The sequence below is a fragment of the Aptenodytes forsteri genome, unplaced genomic scaffold (genome assembly GCF_000699145.1).
Source record: "Aptenodytes forsteri isolate BGI_AS27 unplaced genomic scaffold, ASM69914v1 Scaffold137, whole genome shotgun sequence".
NCBI classification, from domain to species: domain Eukaryota; kingdom Metazoa; phylum Chordata; class Aves; order Sphenisciformes; family Spheniscidae; genus Aptenodytes; species Aptenodytes forsteri.
In genome coordinates this window covers 1,952,056-1,972,713 of record NW_008796221.1, presented here as the reverse complement: position 1 = coordinate 1,972,713, position 20,658 = coordinate 1,952,056, and the positions used below count along the sequence as shown (strand labels likewise).

At 38.4% G+C, this 20,658-nt stretch overlaps 1 protein-coding gene across 2 annotated transcripts in view; it reads left to right on the top strand.

Moving 5' to 3' along the window:
• GRAMD4 (GRAM domain containing 4) overlaps positions 1–20,232 on the top strand; it is a 58,375-nt gene extending 38,143 nt beyond the window's left edge. The window contains exons 7-19 of one of the 2 annotated variants that reach the window (XM_009289014.2): positions 960–1,051; positions 2,642–2,733; positions 3,729–3,777; positions 4,312–4,383; positions 5,711–5,754; positions 5,853–5,962; positions 7,228–7,382; positions 10,279–10,314; positions 11,695–11,842; positions 12,310–12,403; positions 13,477–13,561; positions 15,253–15,321; positions 16,346–20,232. In XM_009289014.2, coding sequence (XP_009287289.1) covers positions 960–1,051; positions 2,642–2,733; positions 3,729–3,777; positions 4,312–4,383; positions 5,711–5,754; positions 5,853–5,962; positions 7,228–7,382; positions 10,279–10,314; positions 11,695–11,842; positions 12,310–12,403; positions 13,477–13,561; positions 15,253–15,321; positions 16,346–16,447 — 1,148 coding nt within the window. In that variant the 3' untranslated portion in view covers positions 16,448–20,232. The remainder of the gene's footprint in view (positions 1–959; positions 1,052–2,641; positions 2,734–3,728; positions 3,778–4,311; positions 4,384–5,710; positions 5,755–5,852; positions 5,963–7,227; positions 7,383–10,278; positions 10,315–11,694; positions 11,843–12,309; positions 12,404–13,476; positions 13,562–15,252; positions 15,322–16,345) is intronic. The other variant, XM_009289015.2, reaches the window with a different exon arrangement.
• The last annotated feature ends 426 nt before the right edge of the window (positions 20,233–20,658 follow it).

Here is a 20,658-nt window from a genome sequence, read left to right as displayed (position 1 = left end):
TAGGACAGCAAGTCACAGGCTGTCTTGAGGAAAGCTTTCAAAGTTGTGAGCTGTACTTCAAATGAGGGTGGGTACTCCTGGGGCCCCCTGTGCAAGCGGAGTCTTCAGTCTTCTCAGCAGGAAAGGCAAAACCAGCGTGTTCCAGCAGAGAAAGCAAAGGTCTTCTTGCAGCAGCCCTCTCCTGTTTTCTTGGGTCCCCTAGCTAGTTTGCCCAAGTGGTAAAAGAGCTTAGAGGAATAGGAAGGATAAAGGACAAGTGTTTTTTAGGGACCTGAGGAGGACCTCCTCTTGCTGTCTCTGGCTGGCTGCGGGCATCTGCGCATGGGAGTGAAGCCTCTCCCGGCACAGGTTTGTCTCCTGTGCAGTGACAATGAGAGCAAAGGTCTGCAGAGGTGGGAGACAAACGTCTTCAGGCAGCAAGTTCCTGTGTTTCTTAGCTTAGGAAGAGTAAGCAGCAAAGTGTTACCAACGGATAGACTCCTGCAGAAAAATAGCCACGAGAGATCTAACCTGGTTTTAAGCTAGCTTGGTCAAGCAACAGCAAGTTGTTCCTTGGTGGCTTGGAGTCCAGTCAGGCTGATTTACCTTGTTTTACAGTGGGATGAACTGACCTGTGCGGAGGTCTTCGGGGTGGTATGAACAGGGCTCAGAACAGACTGCTGTCAGCACCCAGGGTACCCTTTGTAAAGGATATTGATTTTTTTTTTTTTTTTTTGGTCCATACTTAAGAGTTTAGACATAATCTTTGTCTTGAATAACACTAGTTTTTTATGCATTCCTTAACTAATTGTTCAGTTACATTGATGGGTTTCATTTTTCTTAATTTGGGTAAGCCTTTTTATCATTACACGTCTTGAATATTCCTATTCATTTTCTAATTTGGTTGTTTGTCATTTACAAGTTATTTAACCACTGCCAGCTAATTCTAACAGTTGTGTTTTTTCTCCGCTTCTGTTTAGAGAGAGGTGCCAAACCTGTTACTAATTTTGTGAAGAATCTTTCTGCCTTATCAGACTGGTATTCTATCTACACTTCTGCTATTGCCTTTATTGTAAGTTATCCTATTCCTTCAGGAGTAGTAAGAACTTTTAAAATGTATTATTTACTGAAATTCATTGAAAGTGCCATATCTGAGTAGGGGTTGTGCTACAGTTTAAGTCAAATCAAATAATGGAATTTCATTTAACACAAAATACCAGTAGCTGTCACTTCAATTATATTTCAAAGCCACTTAAATTGTGTATTCTGGGTTTATTCTAGCATAGTTTTGTAACTGCTAAAATAACTTATAACAATCTGGGCATTGTTCTCTCATTTCTTGTTTTCTGTCTCCCAGTCCTGTAATTTGGTAGTTACTTCAGCCTCTGCAAAATCTCTTGTTGTCTAGGGCTGAAATGCTGATAGCTGCTATGTTTGATAAGAAGCTATTGTTCACCATCCGTGCTCTTTGCAATTCATTAGGATCATACTTACTGATGAGAGACAAAATGCCTTGATTTGAGTATCATTTAATGTGCAAACATCAGGTCTGTGAGCTAAATTCAAGCATTCCCATGCTATGTAAGGAGGTTTGCATGCCACAAAGTGACATAACTATTTAGTGGAGTTTTGATTTGTTTTCCTTCTCATTGTTAATTAAATGATCTAAATTGTTTTGGTCACGGTGTATATGAAATATTTTGATATCAAAGGAAATTATTCCTGGTAGTTGTAGCTGAATGAACTTGTTTGGTGAAAATTTCACACACCTTTTCATTAAATGGTGCCTCCCTGTAAGTTATAGAGCCCTATTTAATGCTACCTTGCACAGCACAGCTGAAGGAATATTGAAGAGGAGACTTTCCCCTCCCAGTGCCCTGTGTCTGTCCCTTCTCCTAATCTACTGATTTTTCTCTCGCCTCTCCTGACAAACCCATTCTCCAGATAAAAGCTGAAAGAAGGAACTTCAGCTGTTGTTCAGAAAGCTCTGGGACCTCGGAGCTGGAGTAATGCTTCATTTGGGGTTATCAGTGAAAAGCCTAACATCTTTCGGCAGGGAGGCTGTAGTCTCTATATTTTCAGAAGCTAGGAAAGGGACAGAATACCTTTTGAAGCACTTTGTGTTTGTACTTGTTAGGTAATATAAAACCTGTTTTCTTGCAATCTTTTTAAGCTTGGTAAAAATACGGGATTTAATTGACCTGAAATAATAGAGCAAGAGTTTATCCTGTTGCCCCGTATGGGGCTAATTGTTATAACTCTTCTACTATGCCATTGCTTCAGCTGCCCTAGGTGAGGTTAGACCATATCATAGTCACACAGCAGATTCACAGACTTTAGGGTTTACTTTTTCTTCTTCCTACTCCTTCATGTAATTGCAGTGTTGGGAATAATAAATACTCTTTCTGAAGCAGCTGACAACTAGTTAAGTGTCATCTCTGGAGGTTTGGTTCAATCTTAGTTTCGACTTTACATGAATGCAGTGCTGTTGTCAGTCATGGTATGGCTAAAATTTACTGATTTTTGTGATCTGAATTGCATGATTCTGAACCCAGTAGTACAGTGGGAAACAATATTTCATGCAACTCACTGTACTCCAGTTTATAATCCACATCTCTCTTTTTTCTTTTTTTTTTTTTTCTTTTTTCTTCTTAATCTGCAGATTTACATGAATGCTGTATGGCATGGCTGGGCCATTCCTATGTTCTTATTTTTAGCAATTTTGAGGTTGTCCCTAAATTACCTCATAGCCAGGTATTTACTTAAATACTAGATTATTCTCTTGTAACGCTTTGCTTGAAAGATGTTTTATTATTCTTGCATTGAGTTGTAAACCGTTACTTTTTCTAACATTGTGAGTTAAGTCTAACAAAGTGAAATTCAAACTCTAATATCCTTAATTTCATTGCTCAATTTCTATAATTTTTTACTATTGTAAGGAATTATCGTCGTATCCTGTAACTTGGGTCATCATAAATGATGCTGCATGTTCTCAGACAAATCCTTCAGCACGTTAAAATTCTAAAATAAAATTCTGCAGCATTCAGAGTAGTTGGAGAACGTCACCTTAAATAGTGGAGCCTGCTGCTTTTCCCTGGAGAGAATTTTCACCTAGGCCTAAAACTGCAGTTTTGCCTTTTTCAGTAGCTCTTGGTATACTTTATCCAAAGTTTCTTCCAAAGTAAATTCAGTCTCTATTAAAAATTAAGACTTTTTAAAAAATGTACATTTTCTGTACTGAGAGGATCTTTTTAAAAAGCTATTTTAGGCTGATGGTGTTTTCCCCCTTAAAATGGTAGAGAGGACATTAATGTGCATATTTCAAAATAATTTTCTGACTACTTAATTGATATGTATTGTCTGACACTATTCTTTGAAAATTGCCGGTAGCAAATAGGCTCCTGAATGTAGTTTTGTTCACATGAAAAACAAGAAAAAAAAATTCCTAATTATTTACTCTGTGCACAGAGTTCGCTTTTGTTGTAAAACCCACAAGCAGTGATTCTGTGTAGTATCTACCTAGCTAATACTTTTTTCTTCTTAAATGTATATAGCTTTAAAGCTGTCTATGGTTGGCCACTTGTGCTTTTGTTATATTGTGGGATTTCATTAATTTGGGGATTATTTTATAATTTTTTTAGGCCGTTGTGCTTATTACAGAAGGCTACTTTTTAACCTCTTACAAATAATCCGTGTTGGCAGGTGGAGAAGTAGTACTTGCCCTCTTTAACTATTTCCATAACTTCTAGGGGTTGGAGGATACAGTGGAGCATTGTGCCTGAAGTTTCTGAACCCATGGTAGGTCTTTGATCGGTTTGACCTGTACGCCTACGTTAAAAGTTGCACCTTTAAAACCTTCCTCTGCGTTTATGCAGGTAGTTGTGAAAGGAAGGAAGAGCAGGGTGCAAATAAAGACACTACAACTTTTTTCTTGCTCTTGCAATTTAGCAGCACTCTTAGGTTTGTGTGTTTCACCCTAAAATATTACAAATTTGAATCACATTTCTGGAATCAATGTTAATACGCGTGTGGTCATAGACTGAAAGCCATCGTAACTGTCCTGCTCCAAAGACTTACTGTGTCTTTCACAGCCTCATATTAATATGTTTGCATATACCATGGAGGTAAAGCATCGAGAACTAAAGATAACCAGCAATGAAAGACATAAACAGTAGATCTGAAACAAGGGAGGAACTTGATAAATTTAGAGCCTGCTTAAAGTGAGAGGACTATTGCCAAGCATGTTGAGGGGTTGCCTTGTCATGAGGAGTTTTGTAAAATACCAGTTTCAGTTGAGCTGAAAATTAACGGGTTGTCTCTTTCTTGCCCAAGGAACCTCCAAAAGAGGACCTGACCGTGTCTGAAAAGTTTCAGCTTGTTCTAGACGTGGCTCAGAAGGCACAGGTACTGTGCTGCTCTCAGACCTCTCCGGCTGCTTCCTTAGAAACAAGGAGGTTCATAGTCCAAGTAGTCAAAGGACTTTGTTATGCAGCATGTGAAAACAAACACTCAAACAAGCAATGCTTTTCTCGCATCGGGATCTTTACCTACGAGCAATAGAGGTCTCAGTAGGATTCCTAGAGCTTCTGAAATGGCACGATGCTTCAGAGAACTGGTTGAGGTTCTCCAGTCACAGCTCTGAGCAAGGTCTGGAGGGTAACAGAAGCAGCTTCTGACAGTTTTTGCCCACATGAGCTTCTGATAATGTAGATCAGGTGGCGAATCTTACCAATGTACTGGAGTGTGGATCCATATCCCAAATCTGCTAGTCGCAAAACTGGTGTAGGAGAAGGCTACTGTCTGTTCAGCTGTGTTAATTCAACAGTTTGTACAGCATCACTGAAATAGCCTGTTTTAAACACCACCCCCGCCTCAGCCCTGAAATCTGCTGCTTGTGTGGGAGAGGGTGAAGGAAGGTTTTCTCCCAGCTCCATCAGTCTGATGAGCTACCCTAGCAGCTGAGTGACTGCACCATCCAGTTGACCTGCAGCCTTGTGCCATATCTAACAACGTGCCGCTGCTAAAGTAGCTTACCTTTCTCTTGCCAACTGTGTACGCTCATCTCCTTTCTCCTGGTCATGGTGCATATGTTTATACAAACACCTTTGGAAATTTATTGGGAAGATGAAATTTACAGGTGCTGTGACAGCAGGGATCGGTCAGAGAAGATGGCTGAATCACCCTCTTGGTCCTGAGCAAGGGTCAGTTTGCATCAACAGTTGTTGGAATTACGTGGAATCTAGTCACTCCAAGGGTGTATTATAAAAGCCTGATGGTGTGTTTCCAAAGAAGCTAACAGTCCAACAATTGATGAACTCAGTGACCATTTCCTGAAATTTCGGTGCTCAAAACATGTGAAGAAACTTCCCATTTTGTTACCTACTGACAGAAGGTCTTAACTTTTAGATTGACAGCTTAATTTAAAACTTTTGCAGTGATGTAAACACTTTCCAGTCGTGACAGTGGGGTCAAATAGCTTCTTCACTTCTAACAATCAATCATGAGTTACAGAACAAGGTGTTAAATGAGATGGAAGTCATTGAGTATTGCTGTTCTGTTCTGTATTTACTCGGTTGTGAAGTACGTAAATGGCTAAAAATGAGTTAAAAAAAATGACTTCTGGGAATTGCTTATTACCAACAGAGTAAGATAACTCTGTTGGTTTCTATTATGTGGACAAAAAACCAAAATAATGCAGGACTTGGTTTTAATTCTCTTGCTTCTTATGCAGAACCTTTTTGGCAAGATGGCAGACATACTGGAAAAAATTAAAAAGTAAGTTATCTGACATGAGTCTTTTTTTCCTCTTAAAACAAGACTTGACCAATGTCTGGAACGCTAGTAATAAAATTTTGTTTCTTTTCTGTTTTCAGCTTGTTCATGTGGGTCCAGCCAGAAATAACACAGAAGCTCTACATTACTCTATGGGCAGCTTTTATTGCATCCTGCTTTTTGCCCTACAGGATTATTGGGCTTGCAATGGGTAAACGCAATAAATAATTGACCTGTTACAGTCTAGACTTAATGCGTTAAAACTTAACATGATCTTCAGAGGGAGAATTTTAGAGTTTAAGACAGAAAACCCTGCATTAATAAATAATACAGTGTTTTAAAGTATTTTCATTGTGCTTGGCTTCGTTTGTCATGTGCATTTCAAAAACCATCTCTGAATACATAATATAATAGAAAAAGACTGGATAATGCATTCGCTCCTTGAAGAGGGAAAGTTTATGATGCGCTGTTAGCTGAGGTCTTCAGACTGTCAGCTATAAGGCTGCCGGGAGGTCCTATATTTTGGGGTTTTTTTGCTCATACATCCTTGCAAATGAAATATGTGGGACCACATAGAAGGCACAAAGATGGCAGGGTTGAAAAAAAAATGAAAGGGTTAATGGGACTACTTGTAAAACTTGGAGGATAGGCTGGACAAAATGAACAGATTACTGTGGGTGAAGTTGCAGATACTTGAACTCTCAACTGGGAGTTGGGAAAAGAGGGTTCTCGCTACAGCATGAGACTGTCGTTTCTCTAAGATATGAAGCCATGTCCTGTGAACAAAGAATTCTCATTTTTATTCATTGAAGTAATGATAATGATCAAATGAGTATTACTTTTAGTGGCACTGAACTTCGAACTGCGTTAGCTTGAACATAAACTTAGGTTTGCTTGACATGGCAATTGAATTAGATGTGTGAGGAATTTTTTTTTTTTTACTCTGACTCGTAGAAAGAGATCTGAATTGCATTCAGTAAAGTTTTGAGAGAGTATTCCAAGCCCTTTTTAACCTGGCAGAATGCAAGGAAAAATCTTGTATAAGTTGACATACTGGACTGGAAGATAGAGTTTAATGTAGTACATGAGAGCCCTCTGTTGCCATTTAAATTCTTGCAAGGAGCTGCACAGTTTAATGCTCTCGTGTGTTTTCTGTTTTGGAAGTATATCATGTGTTCAGAATGCTTCTGGTAATAAGGAATGTATGTTTGAATTATTTTAATGTTCTTCTGCATAATAAGAAGCTACATAAGTGGTTTAAAAGAACTGGGGATGGGCAGGAAGGAATCTGGGCAGGGGAGGAAAAGAAAAATAATTTCCTGCCTTTGGAAGAAGAATCAAAATATTAAAACCAAGAGAATGGTTTAGCATTATGACTGAAGATACTTAGAGAATTTGGTTTCATTCATGAACTTGTTAAAACGTGTTGTTCTCAATGTCCCTTCAACATGCATACTAAAGCGATGTTTTTTTCAGGACTGTATGCTGGAATCAAGTTTTTCCTTATTGATTTTATCTTCAAACGATGCCCTAGACTAAGAGCTAAGTATGATACTCCATATATCATCTGGACAAGTCTCCCGACAGATCCTCAGCTCAAAGAAAGGTCTAATGCTACAGTGTCGAGACGGGTAAGGCTACTAAATCTTTTTGTGCCTCTGTTCCCAACATCTGAAAATCAGATCCCTTTCTCCCTTCCCCTTTTCCCCAGTGACTAGAGCACATTAAAGGGGAGGTTAATTAAATCCTAACAGTCAATGTTAGGTTTTTTGGGTTTTTTTTATTATTTTCAAGATCCACAGAGTTTTTGTATGGGTTCTGTTTCTTGTTTAAAAGGAATCTATTATCAAAATGTGTATATAAACATAAATATATATATATCTTGGAAATTGTATGAAGCTAAATGCACAAAAATAACACCATCCATATTCATATCAATTTCTGTAACATACATTCTGTGTGATTTTATTGTCAAAATTTGGTCTTTTTGTATTCCCTTTCTCTGTTCTCAGACATTCTCTTTTAGTTGAAATTCAGCTGCTTGTGTAGATTGAAGAACAGCTAGTTAAAAAAAAAAAAAAGGCTGGAGTATAATATGCAGCTTACTAATGGGATAAGCATTAACAGAGGTAATAAAGTAGTTTACAGATTTAGGCATTATGTCTTAGGGTTATTTGTATTAGGTGACCTTTTAGCATAGTGGTGATAAATGGCTTTTCACCATGTTGGTACTCCAACAGTAAATTTTTCTTTTGTTAAAATCTCATAGTTAAATCTTTAAGTGTTGTGTTTTGTGCATCTTTGCAAATTGTTTTGGGGCCTGATGTAACAACTGAAAAGCAAGTCATGCTTTTCCATATCCCTGAATTTGTCGGTGTTTATTAGTTTAAAAAAAAATAGTTGTAATTCAGCTTAAGTCTAATCCCATTTTAGCATTTGTTTAATGCCTCTTACCACAATATCTAATTGCATTCATGGAGTATCTGAGTACTGTCATAAGCTCCCCAACTAAAATGTGCAGCACTTAGCAATAATTCAGCTTGGGTACACAACTGGAGAGCAAAAGGGATAAATGCATGAACCCTCAGTTGTTAACCTGTGAAGAAGAAGAAGAAATACGGGGTTCTGGGGGAGATGGAGCAGTTGGTGGTAAAATGATAACTGCAGCATAATCTGAGTATTTCAGAAGGAAATAGAAGAGAAAGTCTCTGACAGAAAGTGAGTCTTTTGCTCCTGTTTTCCAAGGGACGAGAGAGGTGAATGAGTACGTAATAATACACAAAGCAAGTGATGCACAGTACAATTGCTCACCACCTGCTGACCGATGCCCCGCCAACAAGCAGCGGCCCCCCCGGCCAGCTTTCCCCAGTTTATGTACTGAGCATGACGTCATATGGTATGGAATGTCCCTTTGGCCAGTTCGGGTCAGCTGTCCTGGCTGTGCCCCCTCCCAGCTTCTTGTGCACCTCCAGCCTTCTCAGTCGGTAGGACATGGGAAACTAAAAAGTCCCTGGCTAGTGTAAGCATTACCTAGCAACAACTAAAACATCGGTGCGTTATCAACTTTGTTCTCATCCTAAATCCAAAACACAGCACTGTACCAGCTACCAGAAAGGAAATTAACTCTATCCCTGCCGAAACCAGGACAGCTCCTATTTTCCAAGGGACGAGAGAGGTGAACGAGTGCTTGGATGGAGCCATCCATAGCCTGTATTTCTCTTGCTTGCAGAAGATGGACTTAAAAGTTTCTGTGCCTCTCAAGCTTACAGGTTATCGTTTGTGTACTGCCACTGGTTGTGGCAGCTTCTTGCTGGTTCTCTCTAATCTGCCCTAGAGGTGAAAAGGCTCTGAATTGCTGAACTTGAATCCATAAAGTTAGAGAGTAATTATCCCTTCTGGCTTAAGTTTTGACAAGTAGACCAGGGTTTTAGTACTACTGTGTCTGACTTGGCGGGCTTGGCTTGTCTCCCTGGAAAGGATGTGCAGGACTGCATTATCTGCTTCCAAATGTCTTTGAAAACATTAACTTGGTCTCAATAATTTTAGACAAACTTTCTAACCCCTTGAGAGATTTCTGAGAACCTCGTAGTATAAAAAACAGATTTTTGTACAAAAAGGTAAAAACCAAATAGGTTATCATTTTTTTAATAGAAAAGGCAGAGCCCAAAAGCACGTAATGCCAGCATGTGTGCATTTGCTTTGGCTTCTTATTGTTAAACAGCGTACAAGACACCGTAAACCTAGACACAATGCAGTATTCATTGCCTATACCACCACTCTGACCCCGTGTCCTTAGAGAACAATCCTGACAACAGTATCTGATGGGTAAAGGTTGTATGTCAAAAGCTGATGACAGATCAAGTGAAAAGGAATACCTCCAGGTATTCCTACCTCCAGATTGTTGGTGACGTTTTTAGACAGTCAGGACTCTTCTAGCATTACAAATCCAATCACTTCCAGGTAGATTTAAGGCTTGTCAAAATTGGATGTAATGCTTTTCTTTTAGTAATTGAACATAGGTTGTCTCAAGCCTGGGTGGTTATGGGTAAATTAGCTGCTGCTTTTAAGGGTAGAGGAAACATTTGCCTGTTTTAGGAAGGACTAGAAGTAAGGGCAGAACTTTCTCACATCTTCAGCCACCGATGGGAAGTCGTACTGAAGTTTAAACGCCTTTTTTTAATCTCTTTATATAATGGGTAGGTAGGAAGCAATATAGCAGAGAGCAGGAATAGTCCTCATTCCAGCGTAAAAAGCATTAGACCTCTTCCCCTGACCTTTTGTATGTTTTGGGCCATGGAGCCTCACCTGGTTATGTGCATATGGAGCCAAATAACTTGTCCAAGAAAGCCTTCCAAAAATTCATCTGATCTTTACTGGCATGCAAATTGTTGGAGAAGCTATTATTTTCCTTGGTTCCAGAGGCTCAATCATTGCTAAGGGCACAGTAGAGGGGCAATAACTGAAGCAAGAATACAGTTATCATCAGCCATTTGCTTTCCATGTCAACTTTATTCTTTTTCCCCTGAGGCATCATTGTATTACAGTTACCCTAAAAGCTGGATGGTAAATACCCTCTGTCATGCCTGTTTTGTCAGTCTGGTTTCTAGTCAGCGATTGCAGCGCGCATTTTTTCATTTGCTTTGGATTTCTTTTGTTAGCGCTAAATCCTGCAAAGTGTCAAGTGCTGCCAACTTACATGCAAAAAAAAAGCAGCAGAGGCTGGTTGGCCTCCAGCAGCATCGGGCCTTTACAGAAGAAGGGCTTAGTCCTGAGGTTGCACGTTGTCAGTTTGCCAGTTGTTTAACTGCATGTGTACGGTAGGACTAAGATCGGAGCTGTTAATGCTTCGATGACAAAAGCCAGCCTTTGGAATCATGTGGTGCCCCACCAAGATGAAAAGCAAATGCAAGCAAGGTTTCCAAAAGAAACTGCCTGCCATCTTTCCAGAAGCAAAGCTTGCTTGCTAGGGCAGTCTCCAGTGGTTCAGGAGCTCTGTTTAAAAGTAGATTTTACTCAAGTACTTTGGTGTTGAGAACTCCATGCTACTTTTTTTTCCCCCCCTAAGGATGCTGACAACCATTCTGAGTTTATTTCACATGTCAACACTCTCAACATTCAGTGCATCTTCAAAGCAAAGGAAAGATCAATGGCTCTAATGCAACCTGAATAAATTGAACTGGTGTGCTCTAACCACTGATAACTCTTCTTTTTTTGATTGCATTCATTGTGTGTAGTCTCTTGGTTTGTGAGCCAGATCTTGCAGCTTCACTCAGTTCATGTTTTATTCTATGTATTATACTGTTAAATAGACTTCACTTTTTTTCTTTTGTCACTGTCACATTTGTGTTGTTTGTTTCTTTTCCTGCTAGCTGTCAGGGCATGAAAAGGTATGGATCGTAGCATGGAAAACTTCCTTTCAATTTCAGCATATTTGTTCCTAATGAGCTGATGCAGTTTTGTGTGGCTTTTTCTTTGTTTGCTCTTTTTTCTTTCTAAACTTACTCTGTGCAATAATACTTGTGCTTGGTCTGTCTCTTGAAGACAAGCCAAGTATTGGTAATATATTAACTGTTATTAGTCCCACTGGTATAGTAATCGGAGTTGAGTGCAGTGACTTAGCTGTATCTAATCAGATATACCCTTTACTATAGAAAAATGGTATTTTAAGACCGGTACATCTAGCACCATGTGCTTTCACCCCTGCAAAGGGCGTCCATCAAAGGGCAGCACTTTGAAAGGTGATCTTCAGATAGCACGTTAGAGCTTTGTGCTGTAGCAATAGTATAGTGCAATAGTCCAAAGTTAACTTCATTGAAGTAGTTAATGAAAATTGTTGCATTACAGATTTTTTTTTTTTAGGAAGAATAGTTAGCCAAGTTATTTTTAAGAGTGCAGCTTAAATGTTTCTGTTCAAATTTTGGAATAGTGTTTATTTTTCTGCAGCTTCAAACAGCAGCATCCAGAAGTTATGTGGGCTCAAGCGCCCCAACTGGAATAAGCAAAGACGAAGACACAAGTCGTTTTCATACCACCAAGAGGGGGAATTTCCATGAAGTTTTTAACCTGTCAGAAAATGAGCGTCCTTTGGCAGGTATTGTGCAACAGGAAGGCTACATTAGTAGAATATTTTCTAAAAAGCCAAGGATAGTGTAAAGTTGAATTCCCTTTCTGTGCCATGTACTGGTATAAGCTTTTGATTAAAAAGACTTGCTTCAAATTAGGATGAATGGAGACGGTCTCTTTCATTCCACATCCTTACAGTTCTTTGAAAGAATGCACAGCCTGGCGTGCCCTTTGTGGTAATGCAAATGGAGTAGTCAAGTTAAAGGGAATAATTGTGTGGGTGGTTCTTATTTTGGGTTTTTTAAAAACCAGTGTTAAAACAGATGTTATGATGTCTAAAAACACCTTATTGAGGCTTTTCTTTGTAAACACTTCTGGTTTTAGGTATCTAGAGTTTAATTTTCAGTGTTTTCTGCTGTTCTATAAGTAAACTGTTGGGGATAACGCCTGTCTCTCTCTTTCTTAAAGTAAGATTTCTTGTTATGACTTTTTCAGTGTGTGAAAATGGCTGGCGCTGTTGCTTGATTAACAGAGATAGGAAGATGCCTACAGACTACATCAGGAATGGAGTTCTTTATGTCACAGAAAAGTGAGTCATTGCACTCCACGCATTTCTTAGGAGAGAAATGCAATGGACATTAAAAAAAATTGAATCTAAAAGTAATCCTTTAACAATGTTTTCAAACAAAAATGCCTTTTCATGGTGCTTTAAAACCTCAAGAAAGCACCATAGGAGAGGGAGAGCTGAATCTGGGGTGTGGTAACACTTAACAAATGTGATTTTGCTTTGGAAAGGCTTGCATATGAATGGAGTAGCTCTATGCAGTCAGTTGTTAGTAGCTGCAGTTCTTGATGTGGATAACATACTATCTATATATATACACTAAAAAAGAAACCTAAAGGCTAAGTATATTTTGAGAGTTGTGATCAATGGCTGTTTGGCAAATACTCTTAGTTTCTTTTTTTTAAGCAAATTGAATGTATAGCTTCCTTGAAACAATGTGCAACAAAAAGAAAATAGAAATTCAAGCCTTGGTTTCAAAACTAGTACTTGATTTTTATTTTTTTTAATCCTTACTTACCCCTCAGCCTCCCAGGGCTGAATAACTATCGTCACTACTGTTTGGGTCTTGCACTGAAATTCCTTTGGAGTGTAATGAATGGAAGTAAAGCTCATCTGTATGCAATGTCACCTAGTGATGGAGACCACTATCCAGCGTTTAGAAATCTGAGCTTTTGTCTGCATCACAATAACATGAAACTAACACAGTGTTTTCCATTAATCTTCTTTTAGGATAGTAAAAGATTTATAAGCCTTTTGAGATTTGGTATTTCAACTGTTTAAGGATATACGTGCTTCCTGTGTCTTTAAAATGCTTGTCAGGTTTAACCATTCGGTGCAGTAACATAGATACAAAATTTTTTTGTGTGTGTATGCTGTATGTTCCAGGCTTTCAGACACCTTAGCCAGTTGCTAGAATTTAAGAATGTTTGCTTTAAATGAGAAGCCATAACTGAATTGCGTATTGCGTGCCTCTTTCTTCTTTTTTGAAGCTGATTTTAACCTGTGAGATTTCAAACTTCAGAAGTGACAGGAGGGATATTGAGAACTTTGTTTTAGAATACTGTATCAAAATGAGCGTTTTCTTTCCTTGTCTTCAGTTACTTGTGCTTTGAAAGCTCCAAATCTGGCTCATCTAAAAGAAATAAAGTTATAAAGCTAACGGATATAACAGATATTCAGAAGGTATGTCTGTTTTGTGTTGCAAATAGGGGAGAAAGCTGGTTTTCTGTTCAGCTAGTCATGTTTTGCTTTTCTGCTTATGATATTTTGAAAAAGCATGCCACTGATAATTTTTATAAGTAAAATGTAATTCTTTGATCAAGAATATTTCCCAGAACTGCTTGTTTAGCCATTTGGACTCACCACAAGCATGGTGGTGCTTGTGAGCATAAAACCAAAGTATTTTACTAAACCCTTATACTTATGAATTATTTTAAAATTAAAGTTGTTTCTTGAAACTCCTGCCTTGACTAGAGCTGTGTAGGCTTTAAGAAGACTTATTGTTAGCAGGTATTGTGTAATACTAACTTCAGTTTGGGTGTTGATATCAGTAGATGCACCATCTTAAAAGTAGGTGCCGCAGAGGGAAGAGGGATTCTTGTCAGTGGAGAAAGGTAAATAATTAGAATAGCCAGACTGCATCGGACTGGAGTTTCATCTAGTTGGGATCCCATCACTTAACAGATGCAAGACGTGGATGGTTGGAAGCATGGCAAGTACAATGCGATCCTTCCTCTGGTCAAGTTTTATCAGTCTGCAGTCACCAATGGCTTTATTGGTGCCTTGCATCACTCTATATGGCGTTTAATGTCACTTTTTGTTACCCTCTCTGAACTTGTCCTACTCTTAAATGCAGACACCCCTGCTTTCTCCTACATTCTGTGGCTGTGAGTGCCACAGATCAAATCATGCTGTGCAATAAATACCTCAGCCCAGTGTCTGCTGCTTAAGTACCTCCAGATTTTCAAATGAATTCCTTCTATTTATATCAGATGTCTATAAAGCAGACAACTTATGCTCAACTTGAACATTCCTGTTGGAATTAATAATTCATATTGATGGATTTTAAACATCATACTTGAAGCAATGCTGGCTTGTTGTTTAGTAGATCTTTACGGCCATAAAGGTCCTTTTGCATCTGTGTAGTTTTTTCAGTGAAGATGAGACCAGGATCATGCAGCCAAGCATAAAAATGTACTGTGCCTGGTTTTATTTGGGGGTGTGGGAAACACAGGGTGGACTCAGGGTCTCTTCCCCCTTGGGGATATTCCCCAGTTCGGCCAACTGTATTCCTTCTTAGCATTATGGACTTTCTTTAAAAAAACAAACAAACAAACAAACCAACCTATACATACCTGTACATACCCTGTTTGTCTGTAATTTTGAAAAAGAAGCTTTTTCTGGTCTCCTTGCTGCTCCTTTAAACAGTGGGTGAATGTTACTTTTAGGGTAACCTGTGATACTCACAGGCACGCTCTCACATACGTGTATACACATAGGGCTGGGGCGTACTACCTGCCTGCACCATCCAGCTGCCAGTGTGGTCCCTGGCATCGTGGCTGGGCCAGCTCCCATGCACTGTAGCGGTACCGGGGTGCTCAGTTTGGGGCCGGGGCTGGTTCCAGCAGGCAGGCTGGGTGCTGCGGCGCGTGCGAGGAAGAGGAGAGGCAGGCTCTTGCTGTACGAGTGATGCGGTGCCCATTGACTCTGGAGTCAGAGAACAGCATCTGGCCTCTTCTTGTTTGTAATAGAGGTCTGTTAGTTGTGTCTGGGAGGATACAGCAGTGACAAGTTGCGTAATCTTCTTGGCACCTTTTGCAATTGTTCAGTACCTAAGATGTCTTTGGTCTGTGTTGTTTTTTTTTTCTTTTTAGTATAAAGTGCTCTCTGTTCTCCCGGGATCAGGGATGGGTATTGCTGTATCAACACCATCTACACAAAAAGTAAGTAGCTAGCTGTACCGGTATTGCTGTGTTTGACTTCATGCCCTTTTTGTCTTCTTTCTCTGGCTAGCACCAGCAGAAAGGCTTTTTTTTTTTCCCCCCTTATGCCAGTGTTTGGCTGCTTTTTTTTTTTTTTTTTTTTTAAATTCACTTGTCTATTATGGGTCTATATTTGGCTTCAGAATTTTAATGATTTAAACATTTAGCTTGTTCTACTGCATCTGGACTATTTTACTATAGCACTTAAGGAAGATTTGCTCCATCCTTTCTGCTCCATTATTTCATTACTTCCATTGACCATTCCCTCAGCATCCTTCATCGGAAGCATGGGGGCTGCTCTGCTGTGCAGTCTGGAACGAAAAGCTGATGGCTTGAGAGTATCTGTGGGTGAGGAGGCTTTGGGGTGGAAGGGCCTGACCCTCAGATGCAGTTTTCCTGTTTCAGTCTTATGGTGCTAAAGATTTAAGCTTCTCTAAGCCTCAAATACCCTTTGGGTGACTGAAGCTTTTCTTAACATATGACTGAACCTTATTTTAAACTAATCACCTATAAATAACTTTTCTCCAAGTTACATGACTGTTGTACCAGGCTTTCTGCTCGCTATTTGATATTGAGAAGTACTTCTTAATTACGAGGTTGAAGATAAATAAATATTCTATGAGCCGAAACGAAGAGGCACTGATAAAGATTTTTAGAAATCTTTAATGGAGGCAGAGGTCAATCAGGAAAACACCATGCACTGAGCAGATGGAAAGGAAAGAGAGTTGAAGCGTTCTCCATTGCTAATACTCTGTGCAGATGCATTTTATGCCATGGTTGTTTTAAGAAGAAGATGGAAAAGTGAAAAAAAATCTTAGAAACTCTGCCACATATCCAAGTATTTAGTAGACAAAAGGATTTTTATGGCTTTATTAATGCACTTTGAGTACAGTTCATCTCCTGTTCCTATTGATTTGGCCAAAACGATACCTAGAGGAAGATTTTTCTTTTCTGGACTGACATGATCTTTTTTTCTGTCATTTAGCCTTTGGTGTTTGGTGCCATGGTACACAGAGATGAAGCTTTTGAGACAATTTTCAACCAATACGTGAAAATAACCTCTGTATCAACAAGCAGTGAGAGCTAGTATCTTGTCTTAGAAGATCTAAAGGAAACTTTCTTATTTTACAACTTGGTGGTGAAAAAAAAATGAACATCCTCATCTATTTTGCAATAATTTTTCTTGTCTGGTGGTTTATATTCTGTCTGTTACATAAATCAAGTGTATTTTATATATGCCTTCATGTTTGTTTTTAAGGTTTTTGTAAAAAAAACAAAAAACAAAAAACAAAATGAAACAAAACAGTGAAAGTGCTATCATCACTATTAGCCTTGCACATTAAGCACTTTTAATGTTTATTTACTGACATTAAAAGCTGGGAAGATACTTGGAGAACTGACTAAATAACAAAGTGAAACAGATTGATCCCTTTAACTCCACTGGTATCACTAGGGATATGTTTGTCCCTTTATCTTAGTTATTTTTCCCTGAGATGTGAGAATGATGACTGCAGGAGCCTGAAGTCTCTCTCTTCAGCTCAGAGTTTTTAATTGGGTTCTTTATTAAAACTGATAGCGACACCAAGGAAGTATTATCATCCTAGTATTTCCATATTTATAACTGCACTTAAAATAACTCCTTCTTGCTAATTCTTGCATTGCAGAAGGATATTTTACTGGTTTGGTTAGGTTTAATTTTTCCTGTGTAGACGTTTAAATTGCTTGTACAGTGAATTGGAGGAGAAAGTTTTGTAACTATATCTTCCTTTCCTAATTAACCAAAGTAAGAGGAAGGAAGGCAGGCAGATACTTTTTATAAAAGAGGGCACGAAAATGTTGTTCCTAAAATGTTAGGCATCGTATATTTCTGTATATACTTGTCATAGAAGGGCTCAACTGTTGTACATGTTGTATGTACAAGGTGTTTGTATGTTAATGCATTAAAGACTTGCAGGCTTTTTGTGTTGGGGGAGGTGGGAATAATTAAACTAAAGTGAGATGACTTTTTTTTTAATTTGGCTTTTCTCTTGAGTTACCTTGTAATAAAATAACACTATAATATAGCAGCTGAAAGCACTAGTTCCTTTTCAAAGCATAACTTGAGGGGCATTGGTATGTTGCTGTCTTTCCCCTTGCAAAATTAAATTTTAGTAACAATTAAACCCAACTGCCAGGTAAAACAGGAAGGCTGTGCTCCTTCTCTAAACTCTCTCAGGCCTTTCTAGCAGCAAAGCACATATTGACCTTTGTCTTTAATATTAGAAAGCTTTTATACTCTATATAATAGCACCCATCTGAGAGGTTTAGAATTTTATTTGCGTTTGCATGAAAGCACAGTAGGAGTTAAGCCAAGCCTTCCAGTATGTCTTTTGAGTTGAGTAGTATGGATGTCTCCAGACATTATATGAATGTCCCCAGAAAAAGCAATGGAGATGCAAATTCTTACGTAAAAATGGGACTTAATTTCATGGATTTTTTTTCTCCTTTTTTAAACAGGAATTTTCTTTCTTTATAGGGAAAGGGGTAAAATGAAGGAGGGAGAGAGGAGGCAAACACCAAAGGGTGTTTAACTCTTAGCACAGTTTTTAATTAAAGTCTCTCAACAAATGCAGCAGTAATGAAGAAGGTGGCAGTCAAACTGTACAAACCTTATTTCAGTCTGGCCGTGAAGAGATATGATATGAAGAACTTAATATGAACTTGATGTGAAGAAATACTGTTGAATACTGTGATTTGGTTGGGTATTGTATAGTGAAACACTGACGCAGTACAACTATGTGCCCTGGGTGGAAATGTCAACAAGAACGGGGGAGAATCCACTGCAATGGCTAAAATGCTATTTTTGAGTTCTCCCTTTAGAGCAGCACTTCATGTCTTTACATGACCTGAAAAAGGGGTGCATTTCTAACACCTCTTTAGCTATGGTGTAACTTAGGACCTGAAAACTTAAAATATAAGTGAAGCTGGTGGGAAATCCATTTTGCCACCATGTAATATGGATGTAGCTTGACAGTTTATGGTTTCTTCACTTTATACATTCAGGTTTTATGTTTAAGTAAAAATCCTTGATCTTTAATTTTTCTCATCAAACTTACTTTAAAAATCAATTAATCTCTTTTTGTAATTGCTGTGTATTTATCATTTGGCTTTCCTTTCTAGAAGCTTCCTTGAATAGTAAGTGTGGCTAACAAATAGGCATTAAAATAGCTTAACGTTATATAAATCTTAATCAGATTCATTCATTTTGTCTTAAGAAAAAATCCCTTGGGTGTGTTTAGGGTTATCCTTTTTTTTTTTTTTGAAGAAACAGAAAACTATATTTTTACAGAGAGCATGCTCTTTTTCTTATTTTTGTATCATTTTTCAAGTGTAATTTATACCTTCACACTGATCATAACAGCAGTTTCAGTAGGAAATCATTTGACTTGCACTTATTACCTCCTTCACTGGTTGACCCTAGTATATAGGGTTGTCCTAGATTCTGGTTCCCGGAGGAGCTATAGGTCCGATGCTGATGGTGCCAGGACAATTAACCATACCTAGGCTTTGGAGAGGGAGAAAAGAAATTATCCTTTTCCCAGACTGAAATGCCTCATGTGTACAATATGCTCTTAAATTTTTGTTTTCTGGACAAAGACATTGGAAACTTCTTATAAAATCTAATGTGTTGACGTTTGAAATTAATCTGCACTTTAACAGTGTGAACGTAAAAATTAGCACTTCTTAAGGCAGTAAACCTAGTGCAAACTGCAATGCAACATTGTTTCATTCTAATATATAGAAAACAGACTGGATTTTTTTTTTTAAAAGTAGAGTTGTAATATAACTGACAAACATCTTTGTACATATTTTGCAAAGTTCACTTTACATTGGGTTGTCTCCTGCTACATAACTGCTCCTGTGGCGTACATAACATCAGAGATGCTAGAAGATAACCTTGGTGTGTTTGCTCGCAGGTACTCCTGCTACACCCTCACAGGTTTGGAGGGCAGGAGGGGATGGACAGTGAGTAAATATATACTTGACTTGTGTAATTACACTGAAGTTCACCTTAAATTCCAATCTTCCTACGTAGTTTTGCAGTACAGCCTGCTGTACTTCAGTAACAGGCTGAGTCATACAACTTAATGTAAAGTGCTACTTTCTAATAGCAGAAAGTGATGTTCTTGTCATTCTGTCTGTCTGCTGTTTATATTTGCAATTCTGTTGATGTCTGTGGTTCATTGCTGGATCATTGACGTGTAATTGGATTTAACTTCTTTAGAAGTGCATTGGTTAGTTCGAGTCCCTTTTAAAGAGAAGAAGGGAGATGAAAACTGACTGCTTTAATTCTTTATCGGTGACCATTTAAATTCAAAAGGCAAAAAAAGCTGAAATATGAAATCATGCCTTTCCATGCACTGTAGCTTTTGTGAGGCAAGATTGAACGAAACAAGCTGTTTATTAGCAACATCACACAGGACTCCAGCAGCAAAACCTTACCCTTGTTCCTGCAGACAAAGAGAAAAGAGATTTTACCCAATCGTGAAGAGATGAAAGGATGTACTTTTTTTTGGCTACTTAAACTTGTATTAAAAACACTGGTAGTTTTTATTGAATTCTGTACATTTTGGCAGATGTTTAATTTCTACTAATCACTGAAATATAATGGATGTTAAAATTTTTATGTCTGAAGTTTGAGTCTATATTTTGAAGTTGTAAATAATTCATTATCAGTGTAACTTTTGTTTGACAAAAGACTTATACTGTATGAAGAATTGAAATAATGAAATGATTTGCCCTGTACATTTTTTAAGAAAATCTTGTTTGTTTAAAAAGTCTTGTATAAATTATAATTTTTATTTAAATAAACCTAAAAATGCTTTGTGCTAATGCTTTTTGCAAACTTTAATAACTTACCTATCAAAACTATGCCTGATTTCTTGAACCGAGGTGAGTTAGTGCTTTCTGGCAGATTCATAGCCACCTCAAGTCCCATCACGGGGGGAGAGGTGGGTGGGTTTTGTTTCTCGCTGCTTTTGAAGCCCAAGGAATATGCTTTTATTTTAAATAATCCTTTTAATGTGTTGGAAAGCATATGTATACTTTTGGTTAGATCTTTGTCTGTTAGTACATCTGTCACTTTGTAATCATACGGTTAATTTAAGGGATGAAAAAGCAACCAGTGATTTCTAAGATGCTGCCGCTGCAGGAGGGCATGGGTGACACGAGACTGTTCGAAGGAGTACAAACTCATATCTGCCAGAGCTCCTCCGCGGAACAAATAGCAGCAGACTGTGCTACATGGTGGGCACTGGA